At 35.4% G+C, this 20,264-nt stretch overlaps 3 protein-coding genes across 3 annotated transcripts; all 3 read right to left on the bottom strand.

Moving 5' to 3' along the window:
• Positions 1 to 6,202: 6,202 nt before the first annotated feature.
• On the bottom strand, positions 6,203 to 7,386 carry LOC113335907 (GDSL esterase/lipase At4g16230-like). The gene is made up of 5 exons (XM_026581923.1): positions 7,228 to 7,386; positions 6,875 to 7,117; positions 6,679 to 6,773; positions 6,519 to 6,634; positions 6,203 to 6,426 (listed from the first exon to the last, which is right to left on the bottom strand). Exons 1-5 carry the CDS (start codon positions 7,384 to 7,386, stop codon positions 6,203 to 6,205), a joined length of 837 nt encoding a protein of 278 aa, XP_026437708.1.
• A 9,057-nt stretch (positions 7,387 to 16,443) lies between these two features.
• On the bottom strand, positions 16,444 to 19,149 carry LOC113335964. Its single transcript, XM_026581965.1, has 3 exons — positions 17,610 to 19,149; positions 17,354 to 17,453; positions 16,444 to 17,241 (listed from the first exon to the last, which is right to left on the bottom strand). Exons 1-3 carry the CDS (start codon positions 19,103 to 19,105, stop codon positions 16,516 to 16,518), a joined length of 2,322 nt encoding a protein of 773 aa, XP_026437750.1. The 5' UTR covers positions 19,106 to 19,149; the 3' UTR covers positions 16,444 to 16,515.
• LOC113335908 lies at positions 19,105 to 20,140 on the bottom strand. Its single transcript, XM_026581924.1, has 2 exons — positions 19,264 to 20,140; positions 19,105 to 19,139 (listed from the first exon to the last, which is right to left on the bottom strand). Exons 1-2 carry the CDS (start codon positions 20,138 to 20,140, stop codon positions 19,105 to 19,107), a joined length of 912 nt encoding a protein of 303 aa, XP_026437709.1.
• Between the last annotated feature and the right edge of the window lie 124 nt (positions 20,141 to 20,264).

Genomic DNA, 20,264 nt, shown 5'->3' on the forward strand with positions numbered 1-20,264 from the left:
GGGGGGGGTGATCATGATATTCCTTGGAGTGTCATATATCATTTGTAGGATCAAAAATCATATTAATCTCTTCCATGTTATCTGGTCTGGTGCAATTCAAATAAATAAATAACTCACATTGCACTTTTGTGTCAATATGCAATGTGCAATGATGAAACCAAAAGGTGGTTCTATCTACCACCTATTCTATGTAATTCTCCAAACCTGAATTTGAATGAGGTAGTCTAATGAATGGAACTTTGGGGAAAATACCCTCCTAGCTTCCTTCAGAAAAAAGAAGAAAAATTAAAGAAAAAGTATAACAAGCCCCGATTAAAGGGCTTTGGGGGTTCTTTCCCGGTAGTTTATGGGACCATTGGTAAATTCAAGTATTACATGTAGAATTTATCTTCTTTGACTCAGTATAACGAGGGTGTCTTTGGACCAGGATTTATGAGGATAAAAATATATTATAGTTTTGCTCGAATCTAGTTGATTTATAAGGTCTCTTAATTAAATCACAGATTATTAAAGACTTATAATTTTGGACTATACTGGATTGACTTCAGATTAACTTATATTGAAATAAATTTCCAAACACCATATAATTTCTCAAAAATAAAGTTGCACTACATAAAAATGAAAAGGGCTTCGCAGTTTTTTTTATATAACAAGTCAAATGAAAAAGTTTATACATGTAATTTAATAAGGCAATATATGGAAATGAATGAGGGTATATAAAATTATTCTTACGAGAAATGAGAACATTAATAAAGGAGAAGACATTTCTAAAAGAAAAATTTATGACCAACAACCATTTTATAAATCCGTAGGAGAATCTCTATTTTTCAATGGGAAAACATAGCGCATGACCGCGATTAAAAAAAAACAAAGGGTTACACATAAGTTATCCATAAGAATCCAACAAAAACTCTCATAGTTTGGTTTGAGATTGATAAAAGATAATAATATACACTGATATTTAATAATCCTAAAAACTCTCAGGTATTCAATTAGGATGCGTATGGAATCATTAAATATCCATGGTACTCAAATTGAATATATGATTTCTTAGGATAGTCAAGGAACAAGTTATACATGGATTCTTGTGGATATTTGTAGTTAAAATATGCATGTTATTATCTCATATTAATCTCAACCTAAACCACAATAGTTTCTTGGATTCTTATGGACAATTTTTTTTTTTGTTTTTGGTTTTCCTTTTTATCACAGGATGCTATGTTTTTCCACCACCATCCATTGCTACCGCCACTAACAACAATAATAACCACTCTGACCACCAACATCGACCACCACTTCCAGTACCACCACCACCACCTCCACTCACCAGCTCAACTTATGGATGGATTTTTATTGAAAGGAAGCATGGGCCTTGGTTTATTAAATTATATTGCGATTTAGTAATCCACTCCAATTTTTATAAATCTAAATAAATCCTAACTCAAACCATTACAATCCAAAATTATATATCTACAAATTATTTTATGCCTGTGCTTTTGCAAGGGATAGGTGTCTAAATCTCATTGCTCATCCACTAATATTTATTGTCAAAAAAAAATCAATCTAAATCTACTCAATTTTTATTTGCTCGACACAACATTAAAATATTATAAATTACCAAATAACAAAATCCTTTGGAGTCCCAAATTCTTGATCCCTCTTCTATATCAATTGTAATCTTCTTCTGAAAATAGAAAGAATGAAATGAGAGGATTCATCAGCAATTCATCATTGAAAAATAAAGATCAAAATATTAATCAAAACATGCAAATAAAAATTGTAAAAAGTATCATCAATTACCATCCTTAATCATTCTTCGATAACATTACGGAAGTCAATGTTAGTTTTCCAATTCTAAGGTGTAGAGATACTCCAAATACTTACGGAAGATGAAAAATTGGCTAATGACCAAGGCTTGCAAAAATGGACAAACTACAGCCGAGATATAGGAAATGTAGATAAACAATAACACACACTGCAAAAAAATGAATTGTAACTTAGTCTTTGTCTTCGGTCAACATCTTCCTTTAAATGGAAAAATGATTTCACCAGTTCTCCTTCCTGTTCAGTCTAAAATTAAAACAATTGTATCAATTGGTTTAAGTTAAATTTGAATGAAATGCAGGAGGTGAAAACACAAAACATCATAATAAAATGTAACCGCACCTACTGAAGAAACCATGCGTTAATTCCATTACTATCAAAAGAATAACTATTAAGTTAGTTTTGCCAAGTACGGATTATGTACCTGTCACACGTATGTTGATACTTGCCGTCAGAAAATCCCTTGACGGCAGACCCGAAGATACATACTTCTCCAGCACTGGTGTACAATCGACTGCAAGAAGTGGAGGCTTCACAGGTAATACATCAATCTTCAAATAGATTACATGAATCATCACACTATTCAAAAAACCATAAAGGTGAGATTGTTCCAGAAAATGAATATTGATGTATGTTCGTTGATGAACCCTAACATCTGATGATCACCAATTATACTATGTTTTAAAAGTGTAATACCTTGGCATAATTAACATCTGGCGATAAATTTACAGCTTCAACATGAACCATCACAAACATAATACATGTGACACACAGACTTACCCCATAAGTACGACTTGATTGACCTGATTTTGTATGGGTTTCGACAATCAAATGGAAACTTAGAATTGGTTCACATGTTTCATATAGAGTACCATCGATGTTGCGGTGCATTAATACAAAGAAATAAAATCAAGCGAAAATCATGTCATCCTAGAGTTTTCGACACAAAATAAACTTTTATAGATTTTTCCTCGTCTTTCCGTCGCTGCTCAAGGAAAACACAAGCGAACTTGAAATCCAATCCAAAGTTAATAAAAGCACCCCAAAACTATTAGTATGAAGAAGGATACCGAAACAAACCGTAATTTTGTGAGTGAGATTGATCAGATTTCATAAAGCTTTCTGTCCGTTGAATTTTGCTATCTATAAAGCTTAGAAACATACCTATCATCATGATTGAAGAACTATTATGTCTTCTTACACATCTTTCAAGTCTCCCACAAAAATCATATATGTTCCTAAACCTGAGTTAGTTTTTCAACACCAAATATATGAAACTAAAACAATAAATGATTGGAATAATTGGTTGGTTAAAGAATATATAGTCCCACGTTGCAACGTTTCAAACAATAGGTATTCAAGTCTCTTCCCAGAAGAAACGGTTATGGATGTCTTTAGTTTTGTAACTGCTCGGAACTGTTGCTCTTCCAAAATCCCAACACTCTTCGGACATAAGGAGGCGCCTATTCGAAAGGGTCGTCAGTGATGTGGCTTCTTGATTTTTGAGTATTGCTGAGGATGAATATGGTGTCACCACGTCAGCAAAATCATCCTCCTTTATATTAAGAAGAATTGATTAAAAATATATATCTTTTGAGAAACATTATAATATCACTAGATTCAGGTAAAACTAGTATCTATTTTTATCTATATAAATTCTTATCCAATACACCCATGTAAGTGAATTGAATAACTAGGATATTTGTTAGGAATTCTATCTATCCTTGTAACCCGAACTCCTATATAGCTTTACTAAACTAGAATGAACTTGGGTATCCATAGGATATTAAGATAATTAGTCAAGGGAATGTGTTTTTGATCACCAATGAGTAATAGCTTTGCAGTTTTCGAAACTGCATGTTAAATAAAACAGGTAGGGCCTAACCGTACATCATATCTTACACCGCACCAAAACAACAAAAAAACAAGTGGAAAAGAAAAATGAGAAGCCAAACAAAGTATATATAAATCGAATAACATATGAGTATTCGAGTAGTTATTTTTGAAGGTATTTTATATTGCACTAGTAATACCGTATTCTCCATGTTTTTGAAAAAGAGATACTATCACTTTTTCAATTGACCTATTTTTAGTATATCTTTTTCAAAATCAGAGGAAGTAGAGGTGTAAATTGGGCAGTGCCAGCACTCAGCACGCTAAAATTTGAGCCTAGCCCACAACGTGACTTAGCCCAGCATGGTAGCTTCATGTGTTGTGCTGGGCCAGACAAACAAACACAACACATCACGACATGTGGCATGGATATGAACGTGACACAGCACAAGGCAACACGCTAAGAAAGCACGTCACAACATGCATACACCACTACACAATACAATACATTTTGTGTAAATTTCACAAAAGAGTGTTTATTTTAGCAATTTTTTGAAATTTTATGTTGGGTTATTTCCATAACAATAGATATAACATGTAATATATGGAAAATATTTACACTGAAAAATATAAAATAAATGTGTCAGGCACAGTACAACACAACACGATTGTTATTAGTAGTTGTAACCTCTGTCTTCTCTGGGAAATATCACCCGATGAATCAAGCCAGAAGAAAAGGAGATACACAGTTAATGTTTGGGCATCACACGTCAGCATATGGTCGTAAGTGCGCATGACTAGGACCTTCAATCAAGCGCATTGAATACCTCTATCATCGACGAATTTCTTATGGATTCAGTTGTGTCCATCAAAAGTGAAACTTTTCTTGTGGAAAGCATTGAACGAAGGACTTCCGACCTTTAACACCAACACCTCACCATGATGCAACTCTGATTGGAAGACCGCTGCTCATACTTTGTTTTGTTTTGCTACTTTATATCCATTTCATACCATTCCAATTGTAATGGATTAATCTTTGGGTATTTTCATGTAATAGCTTTTTAGTTAGTCTAATAAAATTCACGCTTCAAAAAAAAAGAAAAAAAAGTAGAGCCTAACCGCGCATCATATCTTATACCACACCAAGATATCAGAAAGACAAATGGAAAAGATTACATTGGCAAAGAAAAAAGAGAAGACAAACAAAGCATATATTAAATAACAGATGAGTATCAGAGTACTTATTTTGAAGGTATTTTATATTGCACTAGTAATAATGTATTCCCTCCGTTTTTGGAAAAGAGATACTATCACTTTTTTAATTGACCTATTTTTAGGCTAAAATTAAAAAATGGTAATATTTCTTTTTCAAAATCGGAGGAAATAGAGGCGTAAATTAGACCGTGCAAGCACGAGCACAACCCAGCTCAACACGGTAAAATTTGAGCCCATCCCAGCACGAGACCTATCCCAGCATAGAGAGAATAGCACAACACGACATGTGGCACAGGTATGAACGTGGCACAACACGTTCAGAAAGTACGTCACAACATGCATACGACGCTACACAAAACTGTACAATACAATACATTTTGTGTATATATCACAAAAGAGTGTTTACTCTAGCAAATTTTTGACATTTTATCTTCGTTATGTTGAGTTATTTTCACAACAACACATAAATATATGAAAATATTTACACTGAAAAATATAAAATAAATGTGCCAGGCACAACACAGCACGACACAACACAATTATTTTCCTGGCACAACACAATAGAGGAAGCCTACAAACACGGCAAAACACGACACATCTTAATCTCTGACACGACACAATATGGCACATTGCACGGTGGGCTTGTATTTTAATGGGCTGTGCCGGCCCATCTTACGCATAGTATTTACTATGATGTATTTGAATCTCCAAAGACAAATATAATGTAGAATCGAAGCATTTGAATTGGTAGGAAATACGCAATGGAAGGAAGATCTGAACTCGTAATCTTGGAGAATAAATAATAACCATATGGCCGTGTTTGGGAGCTTTGACTACATAAAGCTTAGCTTGGGAATTTTTTTCTCTAACTTGAGCAGGATTATCTCAAGATGTATTAATAAAGATGATGTTTGTTTTTCCGTTATATCCATCACGGGTTTATCATGTATTATGTTTGTCTCTTCATATTTTAAATATGTATTTTTATAAAATAATTATGTATTATGGATAAAATTGTCGGAAAAAAAAATAAAAACATAACAATAAAGTTAAAAAAATTGAAAATATTTTGATTAATTAAAATAACTACCTTTATAACCGTCTAACACAGGCAAGGATATTGGTATCTTGGCTATTTTGGAGAATAGCATAAGCTTGCTTTTTTAGCTTCCTAAAATCAAGGAAGATTTAGTTGTTCATATCCTAGACTAGAATTAAAACAAGACAAACATAATTTAAATGTATTTTCTTCATAACCCAATCTAGGATAGGCATTTTCAAGGGGCCAAACACGACCTATATGTTATCATGGCAGTTGCTGAACAAAGCCTCATGAGTAGTAGAGTTGGCGAACATTCATTGGATACGTGTATCTAAAATCGGGATCTTCCAGCATCATCTTTGTAAAAATGACATTAGCAGCATCAGTTGGATGAGCAAAATCCCAAAACACATACTTGGACCGGTCCTTACAAACTAGTGGCGCAGGACTGTAAAATCCTCGAGGTGGATCTGGAAGTAATTTCCAACATGCAGTTTTGTAATCCTCAAAGCCTGTAGTTAAACATCACAAAAACAGATAATATTAATACTCATGAATTAGTTAATTTGGAAACAATGTAATTAAATATATCCAGCTTACGTACCGTAGGATTGATAATTACGGAAAATATGAGATACCATGTTGTAGCCATCTGCATATACAAATTTGGATTCGACAAGAATTGAATTCAACTCTTCAATTTCTTGTTGAATAACATTACTGCATCATTCATAGTACTAAAGCAAGAATCACTGGTCTTATACCATGATCTGTAATTCAAATCTCTTTCCCCTGGAATGCAACCAAGAGGTCCAAGGTTAGGAACAAAAATCTTTTTTGCGTCCATTTCATACAATCTCTACATATAGCAACCATGAAAATGAAAATAAAATATATTAAACATCGGGTGTTTATGCAAACGTGTAATGGAACGAAAAGGGATTGTGGAATTCATCTTACTGTTAGTTGAAGTCTGAATTTTGAGATCATTGAATGAACAAACATTCCCGGTGATTCCAACTTTTGCTTAGGTATTAAGATAATTGGAGTGAAATAGTTGTGAAGGAAATCACTGGAACCCATTACTATGATGAAAAGAGCGTTCTCAAGTAGTTTCTTGGAACCACCACCACTGATATTCGAGATTATGTAGTTCCTAGTACTCGCAAAGTTATCCAGTTGTGCATCCATAAACCGATTACCCTATAAAATATTGTTCAGATTTTAATCATCGACATAACTAAGTGGAGAACGAGCTTATGTACAATCCAGAAGATCTCAAATGTAAATATCTCGAAGAAATCATTGCTTACAAAGATATCGCCACTGTCGTTAAGGATCCCAGCGCCACCGGAAGCATAATTGACTCCACGAAGAACAACATCTCCAACGGTTGTTGGATCCATGTAAGGAGGAACATAATCCTTCACTCCCCAACACTTCTCCTTCTCGATACATCGATAGTTAATCATTTAATCAAATTCTTTTTACACAGAAACCCGGAAAACATAACGAACTATTAGTATATTTTTACGTACCTATGATGTCGACTACTGTTCTTGTAACTACTGGAAATCCAGTAGTACATCCAAAGGGAAAACAACCAAGATCTAACACATATTAAAATCATGTAAACTAGAAAATCTTTATTGATGAATTCTAAGGAAACAAAATACAAATTATTGAACACAAGGAAATCCTAATCTCACTCTCTCTACTAAGCTCTTTTCTCTCTCCAAAATCCGATCCCCTTTGCCTTGTCCAAGGACCTCTATTTATAGGCCGGTCAACCTGATAGACGCATTTATGTGTCTAATATTTCTCATTTGTATATGTTGTTAGTGCCCGTTTTTGTACTTATTATGGTGTTTTATTTATATGTGTTTTTGGAATAAGGTTTTGCGGCGAAATTGGTTAAAAATGCGGCGTTTGGAGCTACGTCGACGGTGTACCGGAAGTACTCCAGAAATGTCCCGGAGGAACCCAGAAAAATTACTATTTCCACCCCTAATTTGGATAAGGAGCACCCCAGTTGCTTAAGGGACTCCACTGTTGGATAGGGGGAGGTCGCCTTCTTCACGTTCAAAAACAAATGGCGGGAAAATTAGTATTCCATGCACAGTTCGCTGGAGAAATTTCAGCTCGAGTGATTTGGGTAGTTTTAGGGAAACTAAAGGGCTGGAATTGTTTGGGCTTGCTATTGGGACTTATAGAACGCTAACAAGGGTAATTGGAGCGACCAGAATTGGCTGCATAAGTTGAGAGAGAGGGAAACAGAGACGCAGAGATATCGGATTCTGTTGGAGAAGATTTGCGCAATTAGAGAAGATATTCTCCTAGGATTTGAATATATCCAAGTCAGGAAAGTTTTGACAGAGATTAATAAGCCGCGTACAAGAAAAGGGAAGATTTTCATAAAACAGAAAAAAAATATTTGAAAAGATACGAAGTGCTGTGGAGATTAAATGAGATATTTCGTGAAGATTTGGAGGATCTGTTACGTATAAAAGGGTTCTATTCGAGTCTTAGTTGGGGATGAAGAGTTTTGGGGAGGTTTGGAGGCGAGCAGGGAGGCGCAGGAGGAGTTGCAGAGAAGTTACCTGCTGCTGCTGCTGCTGCCATTAACACGCCTGAAGAACACGAAGAACACACTTACCAGAACCGTCGTTGTCCAGCAGTCTTAAAACATCAGCGACAGCGACAGTGGTAGCCAAGTCTCGTTGTTTCTGTTACAGCAGTGGTAAAGTATCGTTGTTCTCTGGACGCCTTATGTGGGTCGCAGATTCACTGTTTTAGTTCTTCTTTATCTTTTAATCAACTTTTTGAGCTATAAAAATGTATTTTGAGAACATGATTAATATGAGTAGCTAAACCCCAACATTGGGATGAAGGATGAAGCCGTTCTTTACACATATGATAATTATATTAATTCGTTTTTGACTACTTGCACTTTTTATTGATCGATTTATGATTTTTCTTAATTGATTGTGATATTGTATGATGATGTATGCTTGGTCGTAGTGCTTTTGATGCGTCATGCTAGTGATATACAATAAATATTCTAAAAATCTACCTTGGCAAGAATGAGAGTCCTTATGATTTGAGCTATAATTGTTTCGAATAAATATATGAATTGTGTGAATGATTAATGGTGGAATCCTGAGTCCTAGTGTCTCACTAGTAGAAATATGGCTTTTGGTAACAGGTATAAACTGTTACCGTATAGTTTCTGTAACAGTTTTAAATTTTTCTGCGGTGTTACTAAAGCCCCTGTTACGGAAAGTTTATAAAAACTGTTACGAAATCGTTGCATAGAAATGTTGCATAAATTTTAAACTGTCACCGTTAGTGGGTTTCCGTATCAGTTTATACAAATTTATGTTATTGAATAGTTACAACTGTAACTGTCTTTAGAAAAACTGTCGCGATTGGCAGATTACTATAACATATTTGAGAACAAACCGTTACTGTCTTCAGAGTAATTATAACACATCAAGTCTTAAACTGTTACGATACTCTCATTTATGTTTTACTATGAACTGTTACGGTAACATTTTTTTTTTTCAAAACCCTTACTATATGGATGCTTAAATAACATTTTAATTTATAAAATGTTACGTCCGGAGGTATTACAGTAACATTTTTTCCGAAACAAGTTACTATATGTATGGTTACAGTAACATTTTAGTTTATAAGGTGTTAAGGTAGAGGGTAGGCCGACTGGGCAGAGGTGGGGCAGGCTCACGATCTTCGGATCTGTTATCAATTGATGGATACGGGCAGGAAAGGCGAGCCGAGTGAGCTTTCAGTGTAAATATTTTTAGGGACTGGGCCAGTTGATATTATTAACAAGACAAAATAAAATATTGCACAAACGTAAATAAGTCAACGTATTCAAGATAATCTTAAAATTATTCATAAAATCAAACATCTTGAATATCAATATCCGCATCAAAAGAAAAAACTAATAAGTAGTCACAATCGTTTAGGAAAAAAAGAAAAGAAACAACAAGCTTTAAATTCTTCTGCTAAGCAATCCATATCTTCAACTCCATCGTTCTCTTAATCCATATCAGCCGCTCCATCGTTCTCTTTTATATATGGTTTGATGTGATCGATCCATTCTTTGCGGACTTCCATCATATCTCCCTCATCGTACTTTTTCTTTGGAAAATACTGAAAATAATTAAGAACTAGTTAAGATATCTACATAGATAGATCAAAATCTGAGTTATTGCTGAATATTATACTATGGATGTAAAATATAACTTACCATTAATGCAGGCTCAGAGATTTGTCTTTCCACAAGTTCTTTCATGTACCTCATAATATAAAATCCAGATTGACAGTGGTTCTCTTATCGAGGGATACACTACATTTTTCATAAATTGTATGCGTTAATACTATTTAAATTCACAAGTTATTAACACTAGGTTAGCTTGTTCACCTTCTCTTCATAAAATGAAAATCCTGAGTTTCCTTTTCCTACTTGTAGACAACCTTTCAAAGCCCTGGATGCAAATGAAAATAAGTTAAATATATTGAAAAAATACTTGATGAGATTGAAGTTCATATGTAAATATAAAACTATATTAACCTCTTGATGTTGTTATCAATTTCAGAGCTTGCGGTTTTGCCACCAGCTGGATCTAGCCACCATGCCTTCCGAGCACTAAAGTTAATAACCAATAAGACCCAATGATGTGGCCTGCAATAAACAAACACTGATGTTGAAACTTGAACATTTCCAACCTAAATCACATCAAGACCAATGAGATGATCCAGTATATATTTAAACATGTACACTTACTTCCTTAGATAAGGAAACAGAACAAACTTTGCATTTGCTTTGTTAAGCCAGGTGATGAGATCTAGAGTGAATTTTGTCGAATTTGATGCCTTCGATTGTAGCGCTGCTGGATCCACAAAAGCAAATTTGCTTTGGTTTTTTGATGAAAGAAGTTTCTCGTGCAAAATCCTGGATAATACGGCATGCGAAGGTATAAGACTCATGGATGATCTGATTATAATACAATTGAAGATAGTGAATACCATCACCTGATGTATATAACAACATTGGTAACCGATGCATATCGTCCTCGTTTGCAGACACGTGTGATATCATCCACCGATACGTTCAACGTGTTGTTAGTTACCGAGTTGAAAACACCACAACCAATAGTCATCAAAATATCTCCGTCCAATTTGGCTAGACGATTAGTTGCATCATTCAAAAAAATCTCTAGCAAATCCGATGAAGATGCCGTGTCTTCACCCTATAAAATAAGACAAATAACTAAAGATATTGAAGAAGTTACAAAAAAAACAAAATAACATGAGTACAGCAATACACATACCTTATTTGATATGAGTACGAGTTTCTTAGGCCATTGCACGAACGTCCCTACAGCATCTTTGACTATCTCTATATCACTTTTAGGGACCGGAACCGGGACGGGGACTGCATTAACCATGACACGGTAATTGTCTTTGCTCAAATCTTCATTATGGACTTTCACCACCTCCTCAGGGTCGGAATAGAAGACAATTCCCGTTGCTATGACATCAGAATCTATCATCAACTCACATGGATCACCCTATATTAAACAAACCAATTAATATAATAAAGAGAACAGTACAATACAACTTTAGTATGGAAATGTCAGAAATTACCTTCCCAAGTCCAAGAGTTTGAGGCAAGCCATTCACAACCGGTTTGCAAACCTATCATATGACGGATTCAACATCCATAGTGTCAACTATTAAGGAGAGTTTTCCATATAACTGAGAATCTAATAACTAGATACGTACTCTTAACGAGATTTTTACCTTCTTATGCATGGAATTTTCTGTCATACCATTCCCTGACCTCTTCCTTTTGGGTATACTTTGTTTTGGCAGAGAATTAGCCATTATCTGAAAGCGACATTTCAGATAATTATAAACAAATGATTTATTCATTTACGAATTAAAGGTTTAAAATTACTAGTAAAATCCTTATCACAGATTAATCAAATGAGTTGAAACAAATTAGTCAGAGGCAAGGAGACATGCCGTTCTAGTTTCATCACCCATAGTGGTTCTCGCCGGAGTAGGTGCTCCAGATTTCTACAAAAAGATTTAATTAGTCACACAAAAAGAATTCTAAACTATGAGCAACAAAAGAAAAGATATCTCATAATGAGTCAAAGCAAACTGCAGTATTCACCTTTTTGGGTTGGGGGCTTCTTGATGATTCAGATAGTGTTGGCCGGGCTAAAACAGAATGAGATGCGACAGATGACTAAAAATAGAATTAAAATTAATATCAGTACTATTGAAATGTAATTAAGCACCAACACTAATAAAAAGTGAGTTAAGAAATTTAATTCTCGGATATTATAATCACATTTAACCTGTTGACTTTGTCTAAGTTGCTCCTCTAAGGCATCATTTGTAAGTTTTAGCCGCTTATTCTCTTCAAGGCACTCCTCATACTTTTGCTTTGTTACTCTGGCACGGGCTTTAGGCTTACCAAAGAATGTAGTTGGGGTAATATGTTTACCAGCAGCCCTAACTCTGCCAGGATGCTCTGGACCAAAAAAGTGTGTGATCGCGTCGACATCGTTGGACACATCACTTGTCCCATCTATACGTTGCTTTTGAAACTCATCCTGCATAAATATAAATTTAATGTAGATTAACAAAAACTAAAATTACGAGGACAACCATAAATTGAAAACTACAACAACTTACAATACTGGCTGCCATTTCTTTACACTCATCATTTTTATACACTCCTTCTTTCATACGTGCCTCCTTCCATAACACACATCGATCACGATCAAGTTCATCCTTTGTGTAATTACCACTGTCTATCTGTTCATTTCACATATAAGAGATGACCATACATTAATATAATATAGCTTGTCATAAATTATATAAAATGATTACAGAATTAAAACAATTTCGTACTAATTTTTCCGCCAGTCCTGTGTATCCGGCACGGCCGGTGCGGTGGCCATAAATGTTCAGAGATCGCTTCTCTGATTGTTCATCATGGATCTCCTGCACAAAAGAATCATATATTATGTTAAGAGAAACCAATATAACAAAATATAAATAAATAATAATTCACATCCATATAAAAACACCTTAAATTCAGAAGATAATCTTATTTTCACAAAAGCGTCCCAATGATGTTGCTTGATATATGGGTACAACTGGGGAGGCTTCTTAAGAATCTGAGGTTCATCCTTGAATGGAAAAACATAGTCTTTTGTGAGTCGGGACTTAAAAGTTCTCCACAGACTTCCGCAATTTTGCAACATCGTCTTTTTCAGGTGTGGTTCAATATTAAATCGACTCTATAACAAATGTAGATTTTCAACATATCAATATAAGAAAAATATTACATAAAGTTCACGCGAACACTTGAGTTTCATGCACAATAATACCTTAATACAATCCCACAATGCATCTTTCTGTGTAGTGTTAACATAATTCCACGAGTCAATATGAATCGGGATAAGCATCCTCGCCATTAAGCCCATATAACTAGGAAGCTTTGCTTGTTTCGTCACCCGAGGCAAACCGTGATCATTCAAAAGTATATCTTGTTTGTCAGGATTCTTGTCTTTCACAAGAGTTGGTAGCCTTGAAACGCTCCGGGTGTTTTTCTTCTTAACTATAACAAAGAAACCTATACTTAAATCACTACTATGCATATAAACTTATTGCATGACAGTGGCACATATGAGAACAAAAATAAAAGTTATGCGACAAACTGAAGGAAAGAAAATAAAAAATAAACTAATATTTTTTTACCCATCGGACTGCTACCAGGTTGGAGTTGCAAAGCATCCATTCCTAGAAAAGAAGAGACTTCTGGAAGCAGATATACGAAGAGAGAGCGGAAATCAATTACAAGGATGATAGACCAAATAAAAAGACTATACATATCGACTAAAATAGACAATAGTCAAATACAACATGACTCTGAATAGATGCAATCGCAGAAATAAACATTCAATTCTCTCATACACATTTTAACAAACACCTAAAAAGTATAAATTATCCCTAAGATCAAAAGAGCAGAAAAAATTCTTACATGAAAACAACCACTTTAAGGTTTTCCACCATAAAACAGATTTCATAAACTAAAGTTTAGTATAATGATTTGAAAAGGTCAGATTGATATGCAAACCTGCAATGGTGTTGAGGTCGATACAAAGCAGTCAACAAATGAAAAAAAAATCGATATGGTGAAGACTGAAGAGAAGAATAGGGCAAAAGAATATGGGATCTGTTATATAAGAGATATTATCGATGAAAATACCAAAACAGATAGCCATAAGCACCGGAAATAATGGAAAATTTGAGAGACTAAAAGATTTTGTGGGCGGGAATGAAAGATATTGTGCGCGGGAACGCAAAATGATATGGGATTCTGTTATATAAGAGATTTTATCGATGAAAATACCAAAACAGATGGCCATTAGGGACCGGATATAATGGAAAATTTGAGTGACGAAAAGATTTTGTGGGAGAAATAGTTCTCATCGAGATTTTATTCTCTCTTCTGTGTTTGGATAGAGTCGAGATAAATATGTAGTTTCCTTGGGGCCGACTGAGTTTCCAAGGATTTAAGAAGAGACTGACTTTTTTTTTGCAAGGCAGAAGTAGGCCTGTCAATATATGTCCGATATCCGGAATCCGTTTCCGATTATTCGAGATCCTATAGGATTTTATCCGTTTTATCGGATATCGGATATCGGATAAAAAAATTTATCGGATATTTCTTCCTTATCTATATCGGATTAGGCTATATCCGTTTGGTTAACATCCGATATCCGATAGAATTAGGGGTATAATTGTAATTTCATCTATTAATCGATTATCACTGCCTGGATTGAGTGGATTCAGTCGAGAACCGAGTCATTTTTTTCGTTTTCTTTTTTTACTTCTCTTCTCTTCTCAGTTCTCAATCGATCACTCTCTGTCTCTCCCGATCAATCACTCACTCAGTTGCTTTGCTTATCAATCAGACAATCACTCACCCGCTCAATCAGGTACTTCTATTTCCATATTCGATTTTTGTGTTCGATTTTCATGAAATTAGGGATTTGTGGTTTCTGTCTTGCAAAAAAATTTAGGGTATGATGAAATTAGAGAAAGATTTGAGATGGGTTTATTCTTAAATAAGAATATGAGGCCTAACAATCTGAGATTATGAAAGTTTATGAAAGTTTTATGGAAATAGGGAAACTGATGAATATCTTTTGATGTGAGTTTTCTTCTAATTTTTGGTTTTTGAATTTTAGATGTTGGATGGATATAAGGTTTTTAGTAGTTTAGATCGATTATTGTATGATTTTCCCTTTTTTTTTTGATTTGAGAAAAGTGAATTAGGGGTTCAGCAAATGCATCATAGAGATTTTTAGAATAATTAGGGGAATGTGATTATGTGACCACTGTTCTTGAAAATGATTTGGTAATGTTGTATCATACACATGATAGTATTGGATGAACTAGGGACTGGGGAACAAAGACTAAGCTTTCAGTGTCTTTTATTTAAGCTGGTATTATTAGTGCTCTGTAGCATTGATGCTTGAGAGTTTCATGTGTCTTAGTTTCCCTCTTTGTATGATTCCTGCTCAAATTAAATTAGTGAAACTGGATACAGAAATCTAGCTTAGTAGCTTTTACTTCTAGTTAGCTATAGTGAAAATATCTTTTGTAACTTACTGTTTTATTTCTTGTGTCCTTCCATTGCCTTCTAGCTTATGATACAATATCCTTCTCACCCTATGGGCATCTACATTTCAATACAGGAAATTGCAAAAATGTTTAAAAAACCAGCCAAGGGAAAGACAGTTGCAACCTCAAAGTCAACCCCTTTGCCTCAAACTACATCAAATGAAGACAAGAGAGACCCTGTTTGAATATCTGTTAAGTTTTTACTTTCTTTAGCATTTGCTTGTGCTTCTTTTCATGTATGTGTGTGAGTAAGAGACTTACATTCAGATGAAGACAATTCAGATGCCATCTTATGAGTACTGTTTCCAAGTTTTATGTATGACAGTATGAGAATAATTTCACCTTTACAGATTTTTTTGTTACTAACGGATTTATCGGATAAATATCCGTTATCCGATAGCTTAACCTATCGGATATCGATATCTGATTTTGATATCCTATAGGATATTCTCGGATATAGAATATCCGATAGTTCTTAACCTGTTGGATATCGGATATCTAGATATCCGACGGATATTCTTCCATTGACAGCCCTAGGCAGAAGAGACTGACTGAGCTAGATTTACCTGACACATGTAAAACACAATACAAGTCCAATTTTTAACCGATCACAGACCTACATGATTTATAAATGTCATTTTTTAACTTTGTAACAAACCTTGCACCCTTTTATCCCACCATTGTTGAGCTCATTTTGAAGCAAGTATAGATAAAGATGCTAACAGAAATGAAGATGCAAAGTCTATTGATGAAGTGTTGTAACAATAGTAGCTTCCATGATACTATCAAAATTAAAAAAAAAAAAAGCAGGCAAAGAAAATCAAGTATGTTCTGGAGGGAGAAAACATATATGCTTTAAAAATTCAGTCATCATCATCTGCTTCAATTTCCATTGAACTGTAACCTTCGTCCATGGAACTGTCATCATCCGATGATTCATCCTCGTCTATCGGGTTGTCATCTTGCACGTGTGTTTTCTTTTGTTCCTTGGAGATGTCTTCAATCCATATACCGTCATTGTTATCACGCATGTAAGCATATTGAGAATCATCACCTATGTCGAAGGAACCCTCCTCAGGAACAACATTTTCAAAACTGGGATTACCCTCTAAGGCAAGTGACTCTTCCACCTCACATTCATCTATATCTCTTTCCCGTGTTGATATGACAATCGAACAATTAGAATAACTTTGGTCTTGTACATAGAAAACTTGTTTCGCTTGGGAAGCCATAATGAAGGGGTCAGCTTTATGACCTAACCTCTCAAGTTCAACTCGTCTGAATCCCAGTTTATCTATCTTTATTGCCCGATTTTGCACCCAGTTACACTTGAACAAGGGTACCCTTATCATTTGATAATCAAGAACCCATATCTCCTTGATCACACCGTAGTAACTGTTGTCTTCTGTGTCCATTAAGCATACTCCACTGTTTTGGGTAACTCTTCTATCATCTCGAGCCTTTGTGTGATATTGGCATCCATTTACTTTGAATCCTTCATATGTCAGTATTTGGCTACTTAGTCCAGATGCTATCCATCTCAATTCTTCAGATATAATATTATCAGGATCCTTTCGTTCTTCTTCAACCTGTAAATTATCAGATCAATGAATATTCACTGTAAACACTCCAATTCACAACACCAATGGATATTCACCGCAAACACTTTTTCATAATACGAAAAATGAAGAGCATTCTTACTTTTTCATGTAACCAATCTTGGAATGTTTGACAATGCTGTTTCTCCAGCCATTTTTCTGTTTCATGTGGAAATTTTTCCTTCAAATAAGACATGTGTAACCTGAAATGTGAATGTGTATATCAGAGACAGTGAACACATTTCCTTCAACAAAACCCAATTAAATACATAATGTATAAGGAAAGGCGAATAAGCGTTTATTTAAAAACCTTGTTATCAGAAATCAAAAACAATAAGTTCGCGAATTCAAGTTCTTACTCAAAGTAGGGTTCCACGACTTCTGTGTTATTTAGTATGGTTTGGTGTGCCTGCCGCATCACTGGTCCATTAACATCAAGATCAGCAAATGTGCTCTTTGATAATATCTTCCCGTCAGAAAGAAGGCTCGTGCCACCAAAATTTTCGGTCGTTGTTGCAGTACCAACAATAGGAATACCAATAGTTACAACATTTTTGAAGTACTCAGTGCAAAACTCAACCGCCTCTTCTGCAATATAACCCTCAGCTATGGAACCTTCTATACGGTTCCGATTTCGAACATAGCCTTTCGAAACCTTCATAAACCTTTCAAAAGGATACATCCATCGGAAGCAAACCGGCCCACATAATTGAACTTCCCGAACCAAATGGACAGTTAAATGAACCATGATGTCAAAAAAAGACGGGAGAAAATATTGTTCCAATAAGCATAAGGTAACAACCAAGTCCTCTTGTATTTGAGTCAGGCGCATGACATCAACCTCAGTGCAGCAGATTTCCTTGAAAAAAAAACATAACCTGATTATAGCATTTCTCACATGCTCAGGCAAAATGGACCTTATAGCTAACGGAAGAAATTGCTGCATAAGCATGTGATAGTCATGCGATTTTAGACCGTACAACTTTAAATCTGTCATCGATACCCGGTTTTTAAAATTCGAATAGTAACCTTCTGGGACCTTCAATTCAGACAATGTTTTACAGAGCTTAATCTTTTCCTCCTTTGTCAATGTGAAACATGCCGGTGGAAGGTACGCCTTTTTTCCATTCTCTTTAGGTGTCAATTCAGGCCTCATTCCTAAATCCTCAAGGTCTTTTCGAGCATTATAACCATCTTTTGTTTTCTTAGGTACGTTTAGTAACGTCCCAACAATACTCTCTCCTATGTTTTTCTCCGTGTGCATGAAATCTAGACAATGTCGGACAAGAAGGTACTTCCAGTATGCTAGTTCAAAGAAAATTGACTTCTTCTTCCAATAGACGGGTTTAGATTTCGTTGTCTTACCCCATACGTTCTGAATGCCTTCAACCTGCCTAAGAACTTCTTCACCGTCGTAAGGTTTTGGAGCTGTACCTAACTCTTGCTGACCATGAAAAGCCTTTTTATCCAATCTAAACTTGTGTTTTCTGGGAAGAAATTTCCTATGACTTTGATAAACATTTTTCCCGGAGTATTTGAGCCTGATGGAAGAAGTACATTCAGCACAAATTGGACAAGCATTATATCCTCCTTTAGGGCAACCCGAAAGATTAGCATATGCGGGGAAGTCACTGATCGTCCAAAGAAGTACAGCTTTGAGATTGAAGTTCTCCTCCTTGTAGGCATCATAAACTTCCACACCTTCATCCCATAATTTCTGTAGATCCTCTATAAGAGGGGCCAAATAAACATCTATATCGTTTCCGGGCTGTTTAGGACCAGATATCAACATCGTCAGCATAATAAATTTCCTTTTTATGCACAATTTCAGTGGAAAGTTATAAATAGCCAACATTACCGGCCAACAACTATAATTGCCACCAACAGAACTATTTGGATTGAACCCATATGTAGAAAGATCTAACCTCAGATTTCGTGGTTCTTTAGCGAACTCTGGCCATTTATTGTCAACTAGTTTCCATGCCGGGGAGTCGACTGGATGACGAAGTTTACCATCTTCAACTCTTGGGAGGCTATGATATATCAGGTGTTTTGATGTCTTTGGTGACCGAAACATCCTTCGAAATCTAGGAATAGGTGAAAAATACCACATCACTTTCTCAGGCACCCCTTTACTCGTACCAGATGGCGCCTTCTTCCATCTAGAAGCTCCGCAGGTCCGACAAGTATTATCATCTTTATAATCCTTTCTGAAAAGCAGGCAATCATTGGGACATGCATGTATTTTCTCATATTCCATCCCTAATGCATTAAGAGTTTTCTTAGCTTCGTACATAGACTCAGGCAACTCGTTATTTGGTGGGAGCATGCTTTTAACTTCACGGAGTAATTCTGTGAAGCTCTTATCGGACCAACCACCTTTTGCTTTTATGTTGAATAGCCTAATCAATGTCGATACCTTTGTATGCGAAGAACAACTTGGGTAAAGTGGTTTTTCTGCATCTTCAATCAACTTTTGGAAACTATCTGGATCCCCTGTGAACTCTTCATGTGCAGCCTGAACCATATCTATTGTTGCTGCAGCATCTTCAGGTAGCTCCATTTCATCCTCATCGTCACCATGCGCATATTGGAAATCGTCATGTGAAGTACACGACCTAGAATTAGCAGTAACCTCTTCCCCATGCCAAATCCAATTCTTGTAGTTTCGATTGATGCCACTAACATACAGGTGAATTCTCACTTTATGCACTGGCAGAGAACCAGTGTTCATGCATTCCCTACACGAACATAATATCTCAATTTCATCATCTATCTCATCAGTATCCATACTGTCACGAATATGATCGATGGCATATCTCAAGAATTTCTCAACACCTTGTTCATATTCTGGAGACAACCTATGTTTATCCATCCAGGATTTGTCCATTCTAAAAGCTGTATAGTTCACAAACAAAACAAAGTGATTAACTTTCAGCGGCAGAGACAACAACTAGTATGACAAGACAACTACACAATAGAACATAATCAGATCAAATTGAATTCGAATTCAT

The sequence above is a fragment of the Papaver somniferum genome, unplaced genomic scaffold, assembly GCF_003573695.1.
Source record: "Papaver somniferum cultivar HN1 unplaced genomic scaffold, ASM357369v1 unplaced-scaffold_150, whole genome shotgun sequence".
NCBI lineage: Eukaryota > Viridiplantae > Streptophyta > Magnoliopsida > Ranunculales > Papaveraceae > Papaver > Papaver somniferum.

Bases quoted from the DNA above. Each gene is read 5' to 3' on its own strand.
- LOC113335907 (XM_026581923.1), bottom strand. From the start codon at position 7,386: ATGATTAACTATCGATGTATCGAGAAGGAGAAGTGTTGGGGAGTGAAG. The intron at 6,774-6,874 runs GTAAGATGAATT...TGCTATATGTAG, and splicing joins AATTCAGACTTCAACTAACA to AGATTGTATGAAATGGACGC. The intron at 6,635-6,678 runs GTATAAGACCAG...TGAATGATGCAG, and splicing joins GATTTGAATTACAGATCATG to TAATGTTATTCAACAAGAAA.
- LOC113335964 (XM_026581965.1), bottom strand. From the start codon at position 19,105: ATGTTGGCTATTTATAACTTTCCACTGAAATTGTGCATAAAAAGGAAA. The intron at 17,454-17,609 runs GTAAGAACTTGA...TTCACATTTCAG, and splicing joins GTCGTGGAACCCTACTTTGA to GTTACACATGTCTTATTTGA. The intron at 17,242-17,353 runs GTAAGAATGCTC...GATAATTTACAG, and splicing joins AAGATTGGTTACATGAAAAA to GTTGAAGAAGAACGAAAGGA.
- LOC113335908 (XM_026581924.1), bottom strand. From the start codon at position 20,140: ATGGACAAATCCTGGATGGATAAACATAGGTTGTCTCCAGAATATGAA. The intron at 19,140-19,263 runs GTAAACTTCGTC...CAATCCAAATAG, and splicing joins CCTCCCAAGAGTTGAAGATG to TTCTGTTGGTGGCAATTATA.